A 14,751-nucleotide genomic window follows, 5' to 3' on the forward strand; every position below is an offset into this window, starting at 1 on the left:
ATGTGTAAATGAAGAGGTAATGAATGAATGAAAGATGGGTAAATGAAGAGGTAATGAATGAATGAAAGATGTGTAAATGAAGAGGTAATGAATGAATGAAATATGTAATAAATGAAGAGGTAATGAATGAATGAAAGATGTGTAAATGAAGAAGTAATGAATGAATGAAATATGTAATAAATGAAGAGGTAATGAATGAATGAAAGATGTGTAAATGAAGAAGTAATGAATGAATGAAATATGTAATAAATGAAGAGGTAATGAATGAATGAAAGATGTGTAAATGAAGAGGTAATGAATGAATGAAATATGTAATAAATGAAGAGGTAATGAATGAATGAAAGATGTGTAAATGAAGAGGTAATGAATGAATGAAATATGTAATAAATGAAGAGGTAATGAATGAATGAAATATGTAATAAATGAAGAGGTAATGAATGAATGAAAGATGTGTAAATGAAGAGGTAATGAATGAATGAAAGATGTGTAAATGAAGAGGTAATGAATGAATAAAGAGGTAATGAATGAATGAAATATGTAATAAATGAAGAGGTAATGAATGAATGAAATATGTAATAAATGAAGAGGTAATGAATGAATGAAAGATGTGTAAATGAAGAGGTAATGAATGAATGAAAGATGTGTAAATGAAGAGGTAATGAATGAATGAAAGATGTGTAAATGAAGAGGTAATGAATGAATGAAAGATGTGTAAATGAAGAGGTAATGAATGAATGAAATATGTAATAAATGAAGAGGTAATGAATGAATGAAATATGTAATAAATGAAGAGGTAATGAATGAATGAAAGATGTAATAAATGAAGAGGTAATGAATGAATGAAATATGTAATAAATGAAGAGGTAATGAATGAATGAAAGATGTGTAAATGAAGAGGTAATGAATGAATGAAAGATGTGTAAATGAAGAGGTAATGAATTAATGAAAGATGTGTAAATGAAGAGGTAATGAATGAATGAAATATGTAATAAATGAAGAGGTAATGAATGAATGAAAGATGTAATAAATGAAGAGGTAATGAATGAATGAAATATGTGTAAATGAAGAGGTAATGAATGAATGAAGAGGTAATGAATGAATGAAAGATGTGTAAATGAAGAGGTAATGAATGAATGAAAGATGTGTAAATGAAGAGGTAATGAATGAATGAAAGATGTGTAAATGAAGAGGTAATGAATGAATGAAAGATGTGTAAATGAAGAGGTAATGAATGAATGAAAGATGTGTAAATGAAGAGGTAATGAATGAATGAAAGATGTGTAAATGAAGAGGTAATGAATTAATGAAATATGTAATAAATGAAGAGGTAATGAACGAATGAAAGATGTGTAAATGAAGAGGTAATGAATGAATGAAGAGGTAATGAATGAATGAAAGATGTGTAAATGAAGAGGTAATGAACGAATGAAAGATGTGTAAATGAAGAGGTAATGAATGAATGAAGAGGTAATGAATGAATGAAAGATGTGTAAATGAAGAGGTAATGAATGAATGAAAGATGTGTAAATGAAGAGGTAATGAATGAATGAAATATGTAATAAATGAAGAGGTAATGAATGAATGAAAGATGTGTAAATGAAGAGGTAATGAATGAATGAAAGATGTGTAAATGAAGAGGTAATGAATGAATGAAATATGTAATAAATGAAGAGGTAATGAATGAATGAAAGATGTGTAAATGAAGAGGTAATGAATTAATGAAAGATGTGTAAATGAAGAGGTAATGAATGAATGAAGAGGTAATTAATGAATGAAGAGGTAATGAATGAATGAAAGATGTGTAAATGAAGAGGTAATGAATGAATGAAGAGGTAATGAATGAATGAAAGATGTAATAAATGAAGAGGTAATGAATGAATGAAGAGGTAATGAATGAATGAAAGATGTAATAAATGTAATGAATAAATGAAGAGGTAATGAATGAATGAAGAGGTAATGAATGAATGAAAGAGGTAATGAATAAATGAAGAGGTAATGAATGAATGAAAGATGTGTAAATGAAGAGGTAATGAATGAATGAAGAGGTAATGAATGAATGAAGAGGTAATGAATGAATGAAGAGGTAATGAATGAAAGAGCTGACGTCCTCTGTCCCGTGTTGTTGTGCAGGTCTGACGGATGACAAGGTGAAGGCCTACCTCTCCCTTCATCCTCAGATGCTGGATGAGTTTGTATCGGAGAGCGTGAGTTCAGAGACACTGGACAGATGGCACAAGAGGAAGAGCGGCGGAAGCCTGCCTGCAGGTAACACACACACACACACACACACACACACACACACACACACACACACACACACACACACACACACACACACACACACACACACACACACACACACACACACACACACTCACACTCACACTCACACACAGCTCTCATGATACACTGTTACATACTGTAGGTCTCAATGGAGCACCAGCTAGTTTATAGAGGATGTGTTGTCCTTATAAAGACTTTATGAATTACTGTAAAACTTCAATTCAACACAGTCTCAATTAGTCGCCTGTCCCTTTTAATAGCCGGGCAACGGCCCACATTTCAGCAAATAAACGCCGGATCTGAATGAATTGTTTACGAGGTTTAATGTTTGATGTGTTACATTAAATAATTCAGTAATGAGTCTAAAAGTTATGGCTATCATCCATTTTTATCGCCAGTAAAAAAAACTTCTAGCCATTGGCTGCTAACAGCTGGGAACTGCCTGCCATTGGCTCCTAACAGCTGAGAACTGCCTGCCATTGGCTGCTAACAGCTGAGAACTGCCTGCCATTGGCTGCTAACAGCTGAGAACTGCCCTGGCTGCTAACAGCTGAGATCTGCCTGCCATTGGCTGCTAACAGCTGAGATCTGCCTGCCATTGGCTGCTAACAGCTGAGATCTGCTAGCCATTGGCTGCTAACAGCTGAGAACTGCTAGCCATTGGCTGCTAACAGCTGAGAACTGCTAGCCATTGGCTGCTAACAGCTGAGAACTGCTAGCCATTGGCTGCTAACAGCTGAGATCTGCTAGCCATTGGCTGCTAACAGCTGAGATCTGCTAGCCATTGGCTGCTAACAGCAGAGATCTGCTAGCCATTGGCTGCTAACACCTGAGAACTGCTAGCCATTGGCTGCTAACAGCTGAGATCTGATAGCCATTGGCTGCTAACAGCTGAGAACTGCCTGCCATTGGCTGCTAACAGTTGAGATCTGCTAGGCATTGGTTGCTAACAGCTGAGATCTGCTAGCCATTGGCTGCGAACAGCTGAGATCTGCTAGCCATTGGCTGCTAACAGCTGAGATCTGCTAGCCATTGGCTGCTAACAGCTGAGATCTGCTAGCCATTGGCTGCTAACAGCTGAGATCTGCTAGCCATTGGCTGCTAACACCTGAGAACTGCTAGCCATTGGCTGCTAACATCTGAGATCTGCTAGCCATTGGCTGCTAACAGCTGAGAACTGCCTGCCATTGGCTGCTAACAGCTGAGATCTGCTAGCCATTGGCTGCTAACAACTGAGAACTGCTAGCCATTGGCTGCTAACAGCTGAGAACTGCTAGCCATTGGCTGCTAACAACTGAGAACTGCTAGCCATTGGCTGCTAACAGCTGAGATCTGCTAGCCATTGGCTGCTAACAGCTGGGATCTGCTAGCCATTGGCTGCTAACAGCTGAGATCTGCTAGCCATAGGCTGCTAACACCTGAGAACTGCTAGCCATTGGCTGCTAACAGCTAAGATCTGCTAGCCATTGGCTGCTAACAGCTGAGAACTGCCTGCCATTGGCTGCTAACAGCTGAGATCTGCTAGGCATTGGTTGCTAACAGCTGAGAACTGCTAGCCATTGGCTGCTAACAACTGAGAACTGCTAGCCATTGGCTGCTAACAGCTGAGATCTGCTAGCCATTGGCTGCTAACAGCTGAGATCTGCTAGCCATTGGCTGCTAACAGCTGAGATCTGCTAGCCATTGGCTGCTAACAGCTGAGATCTGCTAGCCATTGGCTGCTAACAGCTGAGATCTGCTAGCCATTGGCTGCTAACACCTGAGAACTGCTAGCCATTGGCTGCTAACAGCTGAGATCTGCTAGCCATAGGCTGCTAACAGCTGAGAACTGCTAGCTAACTGGCAAGAAAAAAACAGTCAACAGCTTCGGGAGTACAGTAACCTATAAATTGCTGATCGCCCTCTAGTGGTATAAGTAATAACATCTGCCAAAAAATGCACAGTCAAAGAGGAGAATAATTTGTCAAGTTTTTTTCTCCTTCAAAATATAGACATACTATGTCAAAATAAACGTGACATTATCTAGGTTTCCATCCAATTTGCGACAGATTTTCATGCAAATATTCTAAAACCTGCATAAAACAATATGCACATGTTCCCACCAGAGACGTGTTTCCATCAAACTGACGTTTACAGGTTGTGCGTGATGACAGTGCGTGATGACAGTGCGTGATGACAGTGCGTGATGACAGTGCGTGATGACAGTGCGTGATGACAGTGCGTGATGACAGTGCGTGATGACAGTGCGTGATGACAGTGCGTGATGACGGTGCGTGATGACGGTGCGTGATGACAGTGCGTGATGACAGTGCGTGATGACAGTGCGTGATGACAGTGCGTGATGACGGTGCGTGATGACAGTGCATGATGACAGTGCGTGATGACAGTGCGTGATGACAGTGCGTGATGGCAGTGCGTGATGACAGTGCGTGATGACAGTGCGTGATGACAGTGCGTGATGACAGTGCGTGATGACAGTGCGTGATGACAGTACGTGATGACGGTGCGTGATGGCGGTGCGTGATGACAGTGCGTGATGACAGTGCGTGATGACAGTGCGTGATGACAGTGCGTGATGACAGTGCGTGATGACAGTGCGTGATGGCAGTGCGTGATGACAGTGCGTGATGACAGTGCGTGATGACAGTGCGTGATGACGGTGCGTGATGACGGTGCGTGATGACAGTGCGTGATGACAGTGCACTTAAAAATAACTTTTGTGGTTAAATTGGGTTTGCGTTTTAAAAAAAAAATTACATTGGTTTCTATCGCATTTTAAACTTTACTTATGGTTTTGTCACTAAAACTGTTGTGTTATATAGCAAATGTGGTCTTGGCACGACTGCTCTAGCTAACAATTTGCAGATACAGTGTAGGTAGGCTAGTCCACTGCATAATGACATTATTATGAATAAGAGCGAGATTATATCAAATGGAAGCCAAGAATCGATCATCATGTCATCAGAATAAGACCCTTGGTATTTATTGGAAAAGGAGAAAAGCTCATCACAGGGCACTTTCACCACCCTGTGAAGTTCATCAGAACTTATTTAATCTGTAGCCTAATAAACGGCATGCTTTCCCGAACTGTATCATCGGGTGACTCCCAAGTTTCCACCGATATTTCTCGCATAATTCATTTTACATACGCGAAAAGATCCCACCATGTCGAACGAACACATTTTCTATCTGCATTTATAAAATTGTACCGGTGTTTCGTATTTCCGTCAGCTCAGTGATGTGACTTTTCATCAGGTCATTTCGTCAGGTCATTTCGTCAGGTCATTTCGTCAGGTCATTTCGTCAGGTCATTTCGTCAGGTCATTTTCATCAGGTCATTTTCGTCAGGTCATTTCGTCAGGTCATTTCGTCAGGTCATTTTCGTCAGGTCATTTCGTCAGGTCATTTCGTCAGGTCATTTCGTCAGGTCATTTTCGTCAGGTCATTTTCGTCAGGTCATTTCGTCAGGTCATTTCGTCAGGTCATTTCGTCAGGTCATTTTCGTCAGGTCATTTCGTCAGGTCATTTCGTCAGGTCATTTCGTCAGGTCATTTCATCCGCATGAAATGGTTGGATGGAAACGCGGTTACTGTCTGTAGATGATAACACGTTAGTGCAGGAAATGAAGTTATTGGTTTTAAAATGCTGGAAGGGAATGCCCGAAATTAAACAATATACTATTCAAAATGAGCAAAACGCTGTGTACATTAAGGAAATGGATGCCTGACTCAAACATAAGCCTGTCTCCTCTGTTCAGTGCCTGTTGTGTTCATTGATCTCAGCAAATAAAGGCTTGAGCTATTTTAAGTTTTACGCTATAAAGCTTTTATAAGAGCAGCAGTAGCAGGACTGCATGTAACAACCTCTATGTAGTGCCTATGCAGTGCTTATGAAGGCTTTATGAATGACCTATAAAGCCTTTATAAGAGCAGTAATAGCAGGACTGAATGTAACAACCTCTATGTAGTGCCTATGCAGTGCTTATGAAGGCTTTATGAATGACCTATAAAGCCTTTATAAGAGCAGTAATAGCAGGACTGCATGTAACAACCTCTATGTAGTGCCTATGTAGTGCCTATGCAGTGCTTATGAAGACTTTATGAATGACCTATAAAGCCTTTATACGAACAGTAGCAGTAGGCCAGGTAAACACCACTCACCATCTCCATGGAGCATCAGCTAGCCACGGTTGTTTATAAGTGATTTGTGAAGCGTTTATGCGATGCTTATGAAGTGCGTTATGAATGACCTATAAACCCTTTATAAGAACAGTAGCAGGTCTGCAGGTAACAAAAACCTTTCCTATTCTAAGCTCACAGACCTAGCACATCCATCAATGGCCCACAGGCCTGACTGGCTCCCATCTCTCCTACTGACGTCAGAAACAACCTCCTGGGACCAGCGCCGTCCCGAAAGGGGGGCAGGGTGTTTCTGTGTGTCATTGTGTGTGGAGGGGGCTGGCCGAGGGTGTGGCTGTGAGTTGGGTTATGTTTAGGAGAGCTGGTAGAGGTGAGGTTTGGCAATGTTTTTTTTTTTTCTACATGAGGGCTACAGACTGTAGCCAGTCAGCCAAACAGCCAGTCAGCCAATCAGCCAGTCAGCCAGGCAGTCAGCCAAACAGCCAGTCAGCCAATCAGCCAGTCAGCCGGTCAAAGAGTATTATTATATCTTGTGTTCTTCATTTAGCAGATGCTCTTATCCAAGTTTAACGTTTTATTAGTTGTGTGTACAGGATAAGCATGGTATACACTGAGTGTACAAAACATTAAGAACACCAGCTCCTTCCATGATATAGACTGACCAGTTGAATCCCGGTGAAAGCTATGATCCCTTATCCCTTATAAATCCACTTCAATCAGTGTAGATGAAGGGGAGGAGACGGGTTAAAGAATGATTTTTAAGTCTTGAGACAATTGAGACATGGATTGTGTATGTGTGCCATTCAGAGGGTGAATGGACAAGACAAAAGATTTAAGTACCTTTGAACGGGGGTGTGGTAGTAGGTGCCAGGCGCACAGGTTTGTGTCAAGAACTGCAACGCTACCGGGTTTTCCACGCTCAACAGTGTGTATCAAGAATGGTCCACCATCCAAAGGACATCCAGCCAACTTGACACAACTGTGAGAAGCATTGGAGTCAACATGGACCAGCATCCCTGTGGAACGCTTTCAACACCTTGTAGAGCCAACATGGACCAGCATCCCTGTGGAACGCTTTCAACACCTTGTAGAGCCAACATGGACCAGCATCCCTGTGGAACGCTTTCAACACCTTGTAGAGCCAACATGGACCAGCATCCCTGTGGAACGCTTTCAACACCTTGTAGAGTCAACATGGGCCAGCATCCCTGTGGAACGCTTTCAACACCTTGTAGAGTCAACATGGACCAGCATCCATGTGGAACGCTTTCAACACCTTGTAGAGTCAACATGGACCAGCATCCCTGTGGAACGCTTTCAACACCTTGTAGAGTCAACATGGGCCAGCATCCCTGTGGAACGCTTTCAACACCTTGTAGAGTCAACATGGACCAGCATCCCTGTGGAACGCTTTCAACACCTTGTAGAGTCAACATGGACCAGCATCCCTGTGGAACGCTTTCAACACCTTGTAGAGTCAACATGGACCAGCATCCCTGTGGAACGCTTTCAACACCTTGTAGAGTCAACATGGACCCGCATCCCTGTGGAACGCTTTCAACACCTTGTAGAGTCAACATGGACCAGCATCCCTGTGGAACGTTTTCAACACCTTGTAGAGTCAACATGGACCAGCATCCCTGTGGAATGTTTTCAACACCTTGTAGAGTCAACATGGACCAGCATCCCTGTGAAACGCTTTCAACACCTTGTAGAGTCAACATGGACCAGCATCCCTGTGGAACGTTTTCAACACCTTGTAGAGTCAACATGGGCCAGCATCCCTGTGGAACGCTTTCAACACCTTGTAGAGTCAACATGGACCAGCATCCCTGTGGAATGTTTTCAACACCTTGTAGAGTCAACATGGACCAGCATCCCTGTGGAACGCTTTCAACACCTTGTAGAGTCAACATGGACCAGCATCCCTGTGGAATGTTTTCAACACCTTGTAGAGTCAACATGGACCAGCATCCCTGTGGAACACTTTCAACACCTTGTAGAGTCAACATGGACCAGCATCCCTGTGGAACGCTTTCAACACCTTGTAGAGTCAACATGGACCAGCATCCCTGTGAAACGCTTTCAACACCTTGTAGAGTCAACATGGACCAGCATCCCTGTGGAACGTTTTCAACACCTTGTAGAGTCAACATGGGCCAGCATCCCTATGGAACGCTTTCAACACCTTGTAGAGTCAACATGGACCAGCATCCCTGTGGAATGTTTTCAACACCTTGTAGAGTCAACATGGACCAGCATCCCTGTGGAACGCTTTCAACACCTTGTAGAGTCAACATGGGCCAGCATCCCTATGGAATGCTTTCAACACCTTGTAGAGTCAACATGGACCAGCATCCCTGTGGAATGTTTTCAACACCTTGTAGAGTCAACATGGACCAGCATCCCTGTGGAATGTTTTCAACACCTTGTAGAGTCAACATGGACCAGCATCCCTGTGGAACGCTTTCAACACCTTGTAGAGTCAACATGGACCCGCATCCCTGTGGAACGCTTTCAACACCTTGTAGAGTCAACATGGACCAGCATCCCTGTGGAACGTTTTCAACACCTTGTAGAGTCAACATGGGCCAGCATCCCTGTGGAACGCTTTCAACACCTTGTAGAGTCAACATGGACCAGCATCCCTGTGGAATGTTTTCAACACCTTGTAGAGTCAACATGGACCAGCATCCCTGTGAAACGCTTTCAACACCTTGTAGAGTCAACATGGACCAGCATCCCTGTGGAACGTTTTCAACACCTTGTAGAGTCAACATGGGCCAGCATCCCTGTGGAACGCTTTCAACACCTTGTAGAGTCAACATGGACCAGCATCCCTGTGGAATGTTTTCAACACCTTGTAGAGTCAACATGGACCAGCATCCCTGTGGAACGCTTTCAACACCTTGTAGAGTCAACATGGACCAGCATCCCTGTGGAATGTTTTCAACACCTTGTAGAGTCAACATGGACCAGCATCCCTGTGGAACACTTTCAACACCTTGTAGAGTCAACATGGACCAGCATCCCTGTGGAACGCTTTCAACACCTTGTAGAGTCAACATGGACCAGCATCCCTGTGAAACGCTTTCAACACCTTGTAGAGTCAACATGGACCAGCATCCCTGTGGAACGTTTTCAACACCTTGTAGAGTCAACATGGGCCAGCATCCCTATGGAACGCTTTCAACACCTTGTAGAGTCAACATGGACCAGCATCCCTGTGGAATGTTTTCAACACCTTGTAGAGTCAACATGGACCAGCATCCCTGTGGAACGCTTTCAACACCTTGTAGAGTCAACATGGGCCAGCATCCCTATGGAACGCTTTCAACACCTTGTAGAGTCAACATGGACCAGCATCCCTGTGGAATGTTTTCAACACCTTGTAGAGTCAACATGGACCAGCATCCCTGTGGAACGCTTTCAACACCTTGTAGAGTCAACATGGACCAGCATCCCTGTGGAACGCTTTCAACACCTTGTAGAGTCAACATGGGCCAGCATCCCTGTGGAATGTTTTCAACACCTTGTAGAGTCAACATGGGCCAGCATCCCTATGGAACGCTTTCAACACCTTGTAGAGTCAACATGGACCAGCATCCCTGTGGAATGTTTTCAACACCTTGTAGAGTCAACATGGACCAGCATCCCTGTGGAACGCTTTCAACACCTTGTAGAGTCAACATGGGCCAGCATCCCTATGGAACGCTTTCAACACCTTGTAGAGTCAACATGGACCAGCATCCCTGTGGAATGTTTTCAACACCTTGTAGAGTCAACATGGACCAGCATCCCTGTGGAACGCTTTCAACACCTTGTAGAGTCAACATGGACCAGCATCCCTGTGGAACGCTTTCAACACCTTGTAGAGTCAACATGGGCCAGCATCCCTGTGGAATGTTTTCAACACATTGTAGAGTCAACATGGACCAGCATCCCTGTGAAACGCTTTCAACACCTTGTAGAGTCAACATGGACCAGCATCCCTGTGGAACGTTTTCAACACCTTGTAGAGTCAACATGGGCCAGCATCCCTGTGGAACGCTTTCAACACCTTGTAGAGTCAACATGGACCAGCATCCCTGTGGAATGTTTTCAACACCTTGTAGAGTCAACATGGACCAGCATCCCTGTGGAACGCTTTCAACACCTTGTAGAGTCAACATGGACCAGCATCCCTGTGGAATGTTTTCAACACCTTGTAGAGTCAACATGGACCAGCATCCCTGTGGAACACTTTCAACACCTTGTAGAGTCAACATGGACCAGCATCCCTGTGGAACGCTTTCAACACCTTGTAGAGTCAACATGGACCAGCATCCCTGTGAAACGCTTTCAACACCTTGTAGAGTCAACATGGACCAGCATCCCTGTGGAACGTTTTCAACACCTTGTAGAGTCAACATGGGCCAGCATCCCTATGGAACGCTTTCAACACCTTGTAGAGTCAACATGGACCAGCATCCCTGTGGAATGTTTTCAACACCTTGTAGAGTCAACATGGACCAGCATCCCTGTGGAACGCTTTCAACACCTTGTAGAGTCAACATGGGCCAGCATCCCTATGGAACGCTTTCAACACCTTGTAGAGTCAACATGGACCAGCATCCCTGTGGAACGTTTTCAACACCTTGTAGAGTCAACATGGGCCAGCATCCCTATGGAACGCTTTCAACACCTTGTAGAGTCAACATGGACCAGCATCCCTGTGGAATGTTTTCAACACCTTGTAGAGTCAACATGGACCAGCATCCCTGTGGAACGCTTTCAACACCTTGTAGAGTCAACATGGGCCAGCATCCCTATGGAACGCTTTCAACACCTTGTAGAGTCAACATGGACCAGCATCCCTGTGGAATGTTTTCAACACCTTGTAGAGTCAACATGGACCAGCATCCCTGTGGAACGCTTTCAACACCTTGTAGAGTCAACATGGACCAGCATCCCTGTGGAACGCTTTCAACACCTTGTAGAGTCAACATGGGCCAGCATCCCTGTGGAATGTTTTCAACACATTGTAGAGTCCAATTCCCTGACAAATTGAGTCTGTTCTGAGGGCAAAAGGGAGGGGTGCAACTCCATATTAGGAAGGTGTTCCTAATGTTTTGTACACTCTGTGTACATCGTCCAATCAAATGCTTACTTGCAGGTTCCTTCTGGACAATACAACAACAATAAGAAATAATAAAATAAAACAATATGAAGATAAAGTAAATGTCTCAGTAGAATATAATAAACATTTTAGCATCAGGATAATACAAAAAGACACATTTTATAGTCCAATATTTACACGTGTTTTGGGTATTTATTTTTAATTGAACCTTTAAGGAGGGGGGTGGCAGTGTATAAATCTGAGCAGTATAAAAAGAGTCAGCGGTTGTGATGTGTGTTACTGTGCCGAGAATCACAGCAGGTGGTCCGTCCAGTTGAAGTGTTCAGCCAGCCTGATGGTTTGTGGATAGAAACTGTCTCTGGACCTGTTGGTATCAGACATGCTCTGATACAGTCTGATGGTTTGTAGATAGAAACTGTCTCTGGACCTGTTGGTAACAGACCTCATGCTCTGATACAGTCTGATGGTTTGTGGATAGAAACTGTCTCTGGACCTGTTGGTAACAGACCTCATGCTCTGATACAGTCTGATGGTTTGTGGATAGAAACTGTCTCTGGACCTGTTGGTATCAGACCTCATGCTTTGATACAGTCTGATGGTTTGTGGATAGAAACTGTCTCTGGACCTGTTGGTATCAGACCTCATGCTCTGATACAGTCTGATGGTTTGTGGATAGAAACTGTCTCTGGACCTGTTGGTATCAGACATGCTCTGATACAGTCTGATGGTTTGTAGATAGAAACTGTCTCTGGACCTGTTGGTAACAGACCTCATGCTCTGATACAGTCTGATGGTTTGTAGATAGAAACTGTCTTTGAGCCTGTTGGTATCAGACATGCTCTGATACAGTCTGATGGTTTGTAGATAGAAACTGTCTCTGGACCTGTTGGTAACAGACCTCATGCTCTGATACAGTCTGATGGTTTGTGGATAGAAACTGTCTCTGGACCTGTTGGTAACAGACCTCATGCTCTGATACAGTCTGATGGTTTGTGGATAGAAACTGTCTCTGGACCTGTTGGTATCAGACCTCATGCTTTGATACAGTCTGATGGTTTGTGGATAGAAACTGTCTCTGGACCTGTTGGTATCAGACCTCATGCTCTGATACAGTCTGATGGTTTGTGGATAGAAACTGTCTCTGGACCTGTTGGTATCAGACATGCTCTGATACAGTCTGATGGTTTGTAGATAGAAACTGTCTCTGGACCTGTTGGTAACAGACCTCATGCTCTGATACAGTCTGATGGTTTGTAGATAGAAACTGTCTTTGAGCCTGTTGGTATCAGACCTCATGCTCTGATACAGTCTGATGGTTTGTAGATAGAAACTGTCTCTGAACCTGTTGGTATCAGACCTCATGCTCCGATACCATCTGCCCGACTGTAAGGAAGAGATCAGCTCGCGGCTGGGCTGTGTGGGGTTCTTGATGATGCTACAGGCCTTCCTCTGGCACCATTTCAACTAGTCCTGGATGGGTGGAGGCAAGGTCCCAGTGATGATGTTCACCACCCGCTGGAGGGCCTTGCGGTCGCGGACGAAGCAATTCCCGTACCAGGCCATGAAGCAACCGGTCAGGATGCTCTCGATGGCGTAGCGGTAGTATTTGGAGAGGACCTGGGGCGGCATGGCAAATTTGTTCCGCCGCCTTAGAAAGTAGAGACGCTGTTGCGCCATCTTGACCAGGATGGTGGTGTTGGTCCGTGTCAAGTCCTCTGTGATGTGGATGCCAAGGAACTTAATACTGTTGACTCTCTCTACTGCAGAACCGTTCATGTGGATCGGGGCGTGTTCCCTCCTCTGTTCCCTCCTCTGTTCCCTCCTCTGATTCCTGAAGTCAACAATCAACTCGTTTCTTTTGCTGACGTTGAGGGAGTTGTTGGTGTCACGACACCACATTTGCCAGTTCACTTATCTCCTCCCTATAGGCTGACTCGTCGTTGTTGGTCATCAGGCCTGTAACCGTGGTGTCGTCAGCAAGCTTGGTGGTGTCGTGCAAAGCCACGCAGTCGTGGGTGAACAGGGAGTACAGAAGAGGACTGTGGATACAGTGGAGGTAAACCTAGGCATTGAGGGATGATGAGAGAGATATTGTCTCTAGAACCATCATTTAAACGAGGTGATGTCATCGCATGTTTGGGAGGTGGAACGAAAGGGTTGGATAAGGTATAGTGAGCAGGGCTAGAGGCTCTACAATGATATAAGACAATAATCACTAACCAGAACAGCAATGGACAAGGCATATTGACATTAGAGAGAGGCATGCGTAGCCGAGTGATCATAGGGGTCCAGTGAGTAGTTAAGCTGTCTGGAGACACAGCGATTCAGACAGCTAGCGGGCCGGGGAAAGCAAGCTAGCAGACGGGCCTCAGAGGGACGTCGTGACGGAGGAAGTCTGTTTATAGCCTCCTCGTGCATTTACGTCGGTAAACCAGTCGTTATGGATTAGTAGGGTTCCGTGTGGTAAAGGGGACGAGCCCAATTGGCATAAATAGGTATAGTGGACCAAGAAATTGTCCGATGGACCTGTTCAGCTAGCCGCCGATATGCTCTAGACAGCTAGCGGGCCGCGGCTAGCAGGCTGTCAGATGGGCATTCAGGGGACGTCGCGACGGAGGGGCCAGTTGAATAACCCCCTCGGGCAGATCTCCATTGAGATGGGTTTGATCAGCTCCAGCTGTTCATCATTGAGACTGGTTTGATCAGCTCCAGCTGTTCTCAATGAGACGGGTTTGATCAGCTCCAGCTGTTCTCCATTGAGACGGGTTTGATCAGCTCCAGCTGTTCATCATTGAGACGGGTTTGATCAGCTCCAGCTGTTCTCAATGAGACGGGTTTGATCAGCTCCAGCTGTTCTCCATTGAGAGGGGTTTGATCAGCTCCAGCTGTTCTCCATTGAGACGGGGTTAATCAGCTCCAGCTGTTCTCCATTGAGACGGGGTTAATCAGCTCCAGCTGTTCTCCATTGAGACGGGGTTAATCAGCTCCAGCTGTTCTCATTGAGAGGGGTTTGATCAGCTCCAGCTGTTCTCAATGAGACGGATTTAGTCAGCTCCAGCTGTTCTCCATTGAGAGGGGTTTGATCAGCTCCAGCTGTTCTCAATGAGACGGGTTTAATCAGCTCCAGCTGTTCTCCATTGAGACGGGTTTAATCAGCTCCAGCTGTTCTCCATTGAGAGGGGTTTGATCAGCTCCAGCTGTTCTCAATGA

At 44.5% G+C, this 14,751-nt stretch overlaps 1 protein-coding gene and 1 long non-coding RNA gene across 6 annotated transcripts in view; one reads left to right on the forward strand and one right to left on the reverse strand.

Moving 5' to 3' along the window:
- Nucleotides 1–789: 789 nt before the first annotated feature.
- pde10a (phosphodiesterase 10A) overlaps nucleotides 790–14,751 on the forward strand; it is a 153,851-nt gene continuing 139,889 nt past the window's right edge. The window contains 3 exon segments of the mRNA XM_052494196.1: nucleotides 790–1,122; nucleotides 1,328–1,501; nucleotides 1,993–2,265. Of these exon segments, the coding sequence (XP_052350156.1) occupies nucleotides 2,091–2,265 (175 nt within the window). The 5' untranslated portion in view covers nucleotides 790–1,122; nucleotides 1,328–1,501; nucleotides 1,993–2,090.
- Nucleotides 7,383–10,861, reverse strand: LOC127915168 (uncharacterized). 5 transcript variants are annotated; one of them, XR_008090426.1, is made up of 7 exons: nucleotides 10,627–10,861; nucleotides 9,379–9,522; nucleotides 9,091–9,138; nucleotides 8,995–9,042; nucleotides 8,371–8,418; nucleotides 8,083–8,130; nucleotides 7,383–7,650 (listed from the first exon to the last, which is right to left on the reverse strand). It is a non-coding gene; the product is annotated as an uncharacterized LOC127915168 (long non-coding RNA). The 5 variants fall into 5 exon arrangements; XR_008090421.1 differs by lacking the exon at nucleotides 7,383–7,650 and adding an exon at nucleotides 7,863–7,890 and having other exon boundaries at nucleotides 8,371–8,514; XR_008090423.1 differs by lacking the exon at nucleotides 7,383–7,650 and adding an exon at nucleotides 7,911–7,938 and having other exon boundaries at nucleotides 8,371–8,514.

This window comes from Oncorhynchus keta, chromosome 3 (genome assembly GCF_023373465.1).
Source record: "Oncorhynchus keta strain PuntledgeMale-10-30-2019 chromosome 3, Oket_V2, whole genome shotgun sequence".
NCBI lineage: Eukaryota > Metazoa > Chordata > Actinopteri > Salmoniformes > Salmonidae > Oncorhynchus > Oncorhynchus keta.